General features: G+C 40.2%; 1 protein-coding gene across 1 annotated transcript; it reads right to left on the bottom strand.

The window, feature by feature from the left end:
* Positions 1–7,570: 7,570 nt before the first annotated feature.
* LOC147703429 (taste receptor type 2 member 40-like) lies at positions 7,571–8,443 on the bottom strand. Its single transcript, XM_086929497.1, has one exon. It carries the CDS (start codon positions 8,441–8,443, stop codon positions 7,571–7,573), a length of 873 nt encoding a protein of 290 aa, XP_086785623.1.
* Positions 8,444–9,165: the final 722 nt, after the last annotated feature.

Raw genomic sequence — 9,165 nt, 5'->3', positions numbered from 1 at the left:
ATATCTTGATTGTAACGATTCAAAAGAGATAAAAGTATCATCAGAATATATATCTTTGAGGTAAAAAATACCAGCTTTAATCCATGAAGACCAGAAAGTAACCTTCCTATTTAATTTAATAACAGAACTATACCATAATGAAAGATCTTCAGTATTATTCATTGGAGAAAGAAAAATTAAATCAAGATCATTGAATAACATTTTAGTAGATTTAATAATAACTGATTTGTGTAGACATTTAGTAGTGTTGGACATGGTTAATAGAGTAGGTAAAGGACATGGATTTACTATAGCTTTCTCAAAATAAGGCCACATAGGGGGGTTATTCATCAAAGAGTAATGAAACCATAGTGAACTTGGCTTTAAAATAAAGGCAGAATGATAAAGAAAAAAGTCAGGGATACCAAATCCCGCATTGCGTTTAGGTACTTTTAACAGTTTATAACTTATTCGAGAAGATTTATTGTTCCATAAAAACTTTGATAACAGTTTATCCACATCTTTATAAAACTTTAATGGAAATTGAGTAGGGATCATGGCCAAAGTGTAAAAATTTGGGAGCTATATTCATTTTGATAGAATCCAATCTACCCCACCACGAAATATGTAATGATGACCATTTAGAGGTTTTGTTTTTAATATAATTTATGATAAAATCACAATTTAAGGTTATAGTTCATTTGATGGAGGAAGAAAATAAAATACCAAGATATTTTAACTTAGTCTTTTGCCAAATAACTTCATGCATGGGAAGCAAATCAGGGGTACAGTAAACATTTAATGGGAAAAATTCAGTTTTATTGGTATTTAGAGTGTAACCAGAGACTGCAGAGTATTTCAATATAATATCCATTAACAGGGGAAAAGAATATATAGGGTCACTAATAAATAATAGTACATCATCCGCATAAGCAAGAGTTTTAACAGTAACACCCTTAATAGTAATTCCCTTAAAATTGTCACAATTTCTAATAGAGGCAAGAAAAGGTTCAATGCCAATTAAAAACAAAAGAGGAGAGAGAGGACATCCTTGTCTTGTACCTCTAAAAAGTGAAAATGGAGTGGAAACTTGCCCATTAATAAATAAACGAGCAGTAGGAGCAAAATATAAAGCTTTAATCATGCGGATAAAAGAATCCCCAAAATTAAATGAGGATAGCATGTGAAATAAAAATTGCCAATGGATTTAATCAAATGCTTTTTCAGCATCTAAGGCCAAAATACCAGACGCTAGTGTTAGAGTAGAACTTCGTTCGATAATATGTAACAACGTTCTTGTATTATTTGCAGAATATCTATTCTTCATAAAACCAGATTGATCAGGGTGTACACTAGAATCTAATATAGGGCCTAATCTAGTAGCAAGAATTTTGGCATATAATTTACAATCTTGGTTAATCAAGGATATAGGATGATAATTGGATACAAGAGTGGGGCCTTTATCTGGTTTCGGAAGAACAATAATTAAAGCTTCAGTAAAAGACCCAGAAGTTGTTCCTGTGGAGCTAAAAAAAGTAAAAAGTTGGGGCAAGAATGGTAAAAGGTGTGATTGAAATTCTTTGTAAAATTCCGCCAGAATCCCATCAGGTCCGGGAGATTTATTCTTTTTAAGAGATTTAATGGCAGATAGGATTTCATCTTCAGTAATAGGTGCATCAAGACTGGTTTTGTCTGTATGTGAAATTTTGGGTAACTGACAAGAGTTTAAAAAGGAATCAAATACAGAAACGTCATTGACATCTGGTTTATTATATAATGTGGAATAAAAATTCAAAAATTCATTAACAATTTCAATATGAGAAATAGCTATATTACCATGAGAACCATGAATTGAAGTGATATGAGTTTGATCTTTTTTGATGCGTAGATAATTGGCTAACAATTTACCAGATCTATTGGCATTAAAACTGAATCTAGCTTTAGCATTAGAAATTTTAATGCCTGCCCTTCTACTAAGTAGTAAATTAAATTCATAACATAATTTTTGTAGTTTAAATTTGTATTGAGGATTATTAGATGTAATAAAAAGGTGTTCAAATTTAGCAATTTGTTTTTATAGGTGTGTAGTAGCGGCATGAAATGTTTTATTTTCATGAGCCATAATAAAGATTGTTACTCCTCTAATATAAGCCTTGAAGGCATCCCATCTATTAATCATAGAAGTAGAACCTTCAGGATTGAGTACAAAATATTCGTGTATAGCCGCTAAGAGTTTTGGTTCATTGGACTCATTTAACCCCTTGCGTGCGGGGCGTTTTCCCCGCCTGTGCTGACTCCGCCTTGCGCGGGCGGAGTCATGACGGAACGGTTCCGTCATCAGCACAGGTCACCCGACGCTGATGACGGAACCGTTCTGTCATCAGCATGCAAGGGGTTAAAACTCTACCAGTATTCATTCGCCATCTGGACTGTTTAGTAAAAGCGGATTCCAAGTGCAAAACTAAAGAAATCATAGCATGATCAGAAACGTCAATTTTGCCAATATTTGGAGTAAAAATTGAAGTAATAAGGTTTCTAGAAACAAATAAAAAGTCATTCTAGAGTGAGAAATATGTGGATTTGAAAAAAATGTGAAGCTTTTTGCAGTAGGGTAACGTAATCTCCAAATATCAACTAACTTAGTAGTTTGAAGAAAGGATTTGAAAGCAAAATAACCCTTAGAAGGAGGAAATTTAGTTTGAGACATTCTATCTAATAAGGGGTCAAAAATAACATTAAAATCACCTCCAACAATTAAAGGTACATTACCAATATTAAGAACTTCTGTGGTAAGATTAGACCAAAAATTAGGGTCATCTGCTGTAGGACCATAAACATTTAATAGAAATAGAACTGATTCATGAACCTTAATTTTAACGAGAACATTTCTACCATCCTTGTCCGAGGTTTTGCTCAAAATTTGACAGTGAAGTTTTCTTGCAAAAAAATGGCTACACCATTTTTTCTACCATTCCCTGGAGAAGAAACAATAGCATCTACCCATTTCTTCCTCATATAACCCAAATCTTTATCATCAATATGAGTCTCCTGTATAAAACACACATCAGCTTTGCAATTACTTAAATAATCTAGAATTTTCGTACGCTTAACTGGATGGCGCAATCCTTTAACATTTAATGAAACGATTTTAAGCTTATGTGAATTAGCAATAATAGGAGAAAGGATAATAGAGATCGAGAAGAGGAAGAATAAAGAAGAAGAAGTATATGAAAGGAAGGTAGCTCCAGGACAAGAAAGAAATAGCTCCAAGAAATATAAAAGGGATAGAGAGAAAAGAAAACATATAAAAAATACAAACACAATACAAATAATAAGAACTGTGAAGTGCACACACGGCTTACAAGCATGGCCAGAACCGCTGGAGCCCAGAAAATGCAAAGTTTACTCAAAAACCTGTTAGCAAACATTAAACATAAAAGAGTCAGGTAGTAGGGTCATGAGTATCCATTGAATGTTGACCGTGCTGGTCCAGAAAGTGCCGCAATTCTTCTGGTCGATGAAAGGATTTGGAAAAGTTATCTTTCCATATGCGCATTGTAGATGGAATCAAAGAGTCCATATTTGAATCCTAGGCTTCTCAATTGTGGACGAAGGGCAGCAAAATCCTTGCGTATAGCAACTGTTTCCTTGGCAAAGTCCTGGTGAATACAAATTTTATTGCCATTCACCAACAATGTAGGAATTTCTCTTCCAGCTTTACTTATCAAAACAAGATGGTGATGACGAAGGACTTTGAAAATCATTTGCCTAGGCTTAGTATTACGAGGGTTATGATGTGAAGGGATTCTATGGGCTTTTTCCACTTCAAATTTTTCTGGAAATTTGATATTTAAAAGGCCAGAAATCAAGTTTTCCAGATATAGACGGCAATTAGAACCCTCAACTTCTTCAGGCAAATTAAAAATGCGAAGATTTTACTGTCTATTGCGATTTTCCATATCCAAGAGCTGAGAGTGCATAGGGAGTATTTTTGCCACCAACGGAGTATAAACATCCACTTTGGTCTTATTATCTTGAATTTTGATTGAATTATCAGAAATTTTGATAGACAAACAAGCCATTTCTTTACGCACACTTTTAATTTCTGATGCAATATTGTCAGTATTAACTCGAAGAGCTTGAATTTCTTCCAAAATTAATGAAAGGGAAGGCTCAGAGGATTCCACAACCTTAGATTTAACTGGGGGCGGTGAAACTTGTTGCTTCCTTTTATTATTGGAAGAATTTTTATTTTCCATTTTGAGGAGAAAAAACCACCCAGAAGCAGAATTTAAAGTCAAGTATGCAATAAAGCTGCAGATAAATGAAAAAAAATGAAGAAAACCAGTGTAAAAATCATCAAATGTACTGGTGCAGCAGCTAAAAAGGACAGTGGGTGTGGCTAGGCCCAAGCCAGGCCCTTTCCTGCTGATCACTCCGCCCCCTAGTCACACAAGTCAGGCAGTACCTTAGGCAGAGGCTGGGAGCAGGATCCAGAGAGCCCAAAACAGCACTTCCCGGACGCAGAACGACTGGAAAACTCCTCCGAGGGTAGGAATCCTTATGAATATAGAAGCGACCCCATTTGCACACTGTTTATGACAGGAAAATCTTTGTTAAACATAAAAACAGGCGTTTTACATGACGGAGCTGAATCGCGCGCTCGCGCGTCTCCCCAATGGATATTTTTGACTTCCACAAAAATGACTACGTCCAAACATAGAACTCTCCTCTGCGGCTTTGACCCAAGGCTTCCTGACAATGATGCTCCCTCATCCGACACCTCCTGCAGCCTTGCCCTGCTCAACTTTACCTTCTCAGAACATTTTTCTAAAACTTTCTTCTAAGTTTGAAGGTAAGCGCTGACTGGGCCCAATCCACTTCTATCAGAATCACACTCCATCTTGGTTGGCCATATTTTTTTATGTTGAGCAGGTCTGGCGTGACTAGATGTCCGTGGTTGGTCCTTTCATCTTTTCAGTTTTTTCCATTGTGGTGTCAAATACATTATTAAAACGATCACTATATTTCTAAATTGGTATGGGATTTTTCTTGTGTTATGTTTTCTCTTTATTACTGTTTGTGTGCTGCCTAAATACTTTGCGTCTAAGTTAAGCCTGGCTGCTTTTTGTGTTAAGCCACCCACGGTTAAGCAAAGGTTAATTCAGTGACTTTTTGTGGTTTACCCTGCAAGGGATAGTGGCTGTTGCTCGACCATTGCTCCCACATCAGTCGACCAGCAACCTGATTTCTCACAATAATTCTATATAATTTTGTAATCACATAGATAAACACGCACACAATTTCAATGTTTAACAGTTGATGTAGTTTTTTGCAAAAAGACGTTAATAATACAAATGTACATCTATTCACATTAGCACCTTTCGACATAACCATGCCCCTATCACCACGGGAGTGTCACTTTTTGTAACGCTCTGGTGGCATAGCAACATTTACCATATTTACAAGATGGCGCTGAGCCACTTAACTTGGCTTAGCGTCACCTTGTAAATACGCCCTTTCCACTGAAGTCCTCTGCAACAAAGGGGCATGTAATGGGTGTAGCAGAGGCAGTTCCACTGCAACACCCATTGCTTTTTGACCCTGACCCAGATTTACTAGGCTGGGGCAGTGCCAAAAACTAACGCTAGGGAATACCTTGCCATAGGGTGGCGATAAGAGGAGAAATTATTAATGTTTCCTCAGTTTTTGCTCTTGCTATGTGTGCTGCATTCTGCTGCACACATAGAAAGAGGAAATGGCCATTATTGAATATGTGCAGCGCAGGCATTATTGCAACATGGCGGCAGGGTACCTGCACTGGTGCTAGGCAACTTTTTTTGCACCAACGCTAGGGGAAACACAGGGGTGTGCCGTATTTTGTGAGTACGCCGCATCCCTGCATTTAAAAAATTTCAGAGTGCGGCACTGCCAAATTTGGCATAGCATCGCGCACTGACATTTATTTGTGAAAATGCCCCCATACATTTTAAAACACATACAAAAGTACACACAAGTAATACACGCACACATATATACATCTGCAATGCTTTACACAAAAATGTCCATGAAGAAACAGACCTGCACTCTGAGTGCATGTCTGTCTCTTTACAGGCGGTGAAGAGCTGAGTTTTTCACAGAGGCCTATGATTGGTCTCCAGAGGTCTGTAGCACTTGATGTATTTTGCTCCCAGAGAACCGAAGCCATAATTAATTCCTCACTAAGATGCCAGGCCAGCTGAAGTGTAATCAAGGACTATTTGATGGTGCTTTTCGCAAAGGATCCCGGGAGACATACACACTGTGGACACCAAATCGACGAACACACACTAAAAGAATAAAGTGCATTTACTCTGCTCCTATGCTAGGAAAATGAAAGCCAACAGAACGCCATACACAAGTTGTAAGTGATGTCACAGGGGCAAACAGAAGTATGCTTCACAATGACAAAATAATGCACATCAAAAGTATATTTCTAAAGTGTGTTTCACAATCAAAAATTCAACCATGAACTATATCTCTCGCAGTCACTGAACATTCAATTAACATCCAAAGAGCCAGAGAAACTGAGGTCCCCTTATCTGTTTATAATTTATTTACTGCAATAGTGATATATATAGTATACAAACATACTGCAAATATTCATATATACAATACATTTAATAGATATTGAGTTGATAAATGTCTACCACATTTTTGCTCCAGGGTCTACTAGTAACCTTCACTCTTTGTAGCATCACAGAGGCCTGCTGTATACTGGATGCTGCATACAGCACCATTACATATCTGGATATATAATGTAACCTAATATATAAAAAAAAGCAGCATATTGTAACCTCTGTTTCCTCACTGCCAAAAGAACTTTGCAGCACTTTGAAGCCTGCCTCAGCTTTACACAAATAATTAATTACCCTATGTATGTAGGGGCTAGACATCATAAATTCTGCATGCAAAGTTTCGGGACCCTAAATAGTGCATGATGTTGTATGTCCCAGTATGCTTCTATCAGATTATGCTACAGGTAAATTTTTCATTGCATAATGTAGACCCCGGAAAATGTGGACAGGGCCGAACTGGGAACCGAAGGCAGCCCTGGCAATATTCTCGGACCAGTCCTAGGGGAGCATGTCGGGGATGGCTGCCTGGACCCTGGGGAAGAACCGCCTGCCCCGGGAGGCTGGAAATGCTTTTTTTACTGGGGACTGATTATGCAGCACTTCGGCAAAACCGGCCCCCAGTAACAAAACTGGCCCCCACCTTTTCAGCCTCCTGGCAAAACGCCTGACGCCTGCTACGGCCAGTCTGGCCCTGGATGTGGGGTATGTACTCCAGGGCTAGAACACGTGTCTGTCCTTTTCAACTTTCAGCTGATGAAGAGGAGGGGCAATGGTACAGTCACTCAGCCATTGGTAAGAGTGTAAAGGTGAATATAAGGCGCATTCTTGGGCATTTGACGTGTACACTATAATATCGCGAGGGTACAAATAATATTGCATATTCATAATGTATCAGTTACGTGCAAGAACATCAGAGCATGGATGTCTGGCATGTGAGAGTAAATTGATACTTCTGATGAAGGAGATGGAATAATTCACGCCGGTGCAGGCAGGCTGAGAATTGCCAACTGCTTCACCTCAAGCTTCCTCCTCTGGCACCTGGAATGGTGGAGGATCTGTATAGACATGGCCTTCAGCTTGGGGCTCCCCAGGATCAGGATGACTGACTGCACAGGGGAGTACAGGTAAATCACAGCCAGACACACAACCATCCAGGGACTGGCGGGTGGGAAAATTTCCAGGAACATAAAGACCTCAGACACGTAGAACAAAATGTAGATCAACAGCAGCGATGTCACTGTCCTGGCTGCCCTCAGGCCCGCCTCACCACGTGGAGCGCCAGAGGAAGAGCCCCGTGCCATATTCTTTGCATGGCTATAGAGCGATCTTATGATGAGACCGTTTGAGATGCCGACAAGAATTAATGGTAGTGTGCAGCCAAACAGAGTACTGCACAGCAGGGAGTAAGGGTTCAATGTGAGTATGACACCTTCCAGAGTAATGTTCACTGTTACACTGTATGTCATATTTTCAGAGACTCCTTTTTCCACACTCCAGGCTGCCGGGAGACTAATGATTAGCGAAGTGAATGTTGACCCAACAAGCAACCAATGCACCACTTTAGTAATGTTCTGCTTCAGCTTAATAAGGAAAGGCCGGGTGAAGATGAGGATCTGGATGCAGTAAAAAACACAGAGGCAGACGGTGAACCAGAAGCTGGAGACAATGGTGAAGAGGAAGATGACGTTGATCACTGCATAGACCTCAAATGAGAAGTAGACCTCGTCCCACAAAAAAGCACAGAAGTCATTGACAGCCATGGTGATCTGGAAGCAGATGTTGGACAGACCAAGGGTTGTAATGATGAGGTCTCCAGGCTGAATGCAGAGGGAATGAACGCTCACCATGAAGTTGTGGAAAAAGGTAGGGCTAGGACCTTTCTCAAGATTTGCCCGGCGCTAACCGCCCTTGTACCATTCAAGTTTACCAAGCAATGAGGCAGGCGCCGGAGACCAGAAGGCAGGAAACAGAAGTTTATTCCGACGGAGCAGAACACATCAGAACAGACAACAAGGTATCATGTCGAGGTGCTCTAACAGCCACTCGGAGGCCTGGCCTCTTATACACTGGTTTATGGCATGTGACCTTCCTTTAACACAATCACAACTTTGTAGAGCATGGGAAATGACTTCCCCGTAATCCTCGTGTTAATCCCACCCCCATATACATTCACAATGGAGGTCCTCAACCTGCTGATAAGAGAGAGGGTCATCACGCAGCTGAGTGTTTCGTCGAGTCTTAGGATGTGTGCGCCTGATCATGTCACAGGGGGTGGGGAGGTCTGGATCAATAGAGGGTCCTTTGAAGGAGAGCGACCTCATACAATAAGGGCAGTAAATGATATCTCTCGGCTTAGGCAATGGCCTCGGACCTGTGTGGACAGCCGGACACGGGGTGAGGGGCCATCAATGGAGAGGTATTCATGCTGTGTGGACAATCCAGTGCAGGAGGGAGGTTTGGCAACAGAGGGGCATTCATGGGAGGAGAGGAGGTGTTGGTCAGGCGCTGGCGTGACTCTCAAGGACAGGGTCATGCAGAAGGGTCGTGCTCAGAAGGAGGAGGAGGGGGA

Source organism: Lissotriton vulgaris, chromosome 7 (assembly GCF_964263255.1).
Source record: "Lissotriton vulgaris chromosome 7, aLisVul1.2, whole genome shotgun sequence".
Taxonomy (NCBI): Eukaryota; Metazoa; Chordata; class Amphibia; order Caudata; family Salamandridae; genus Lissotriton; species Lissotriton vulgaris.
This window is presented reverse-complemented; position numbering and strand designations above follow the sequence as displayed.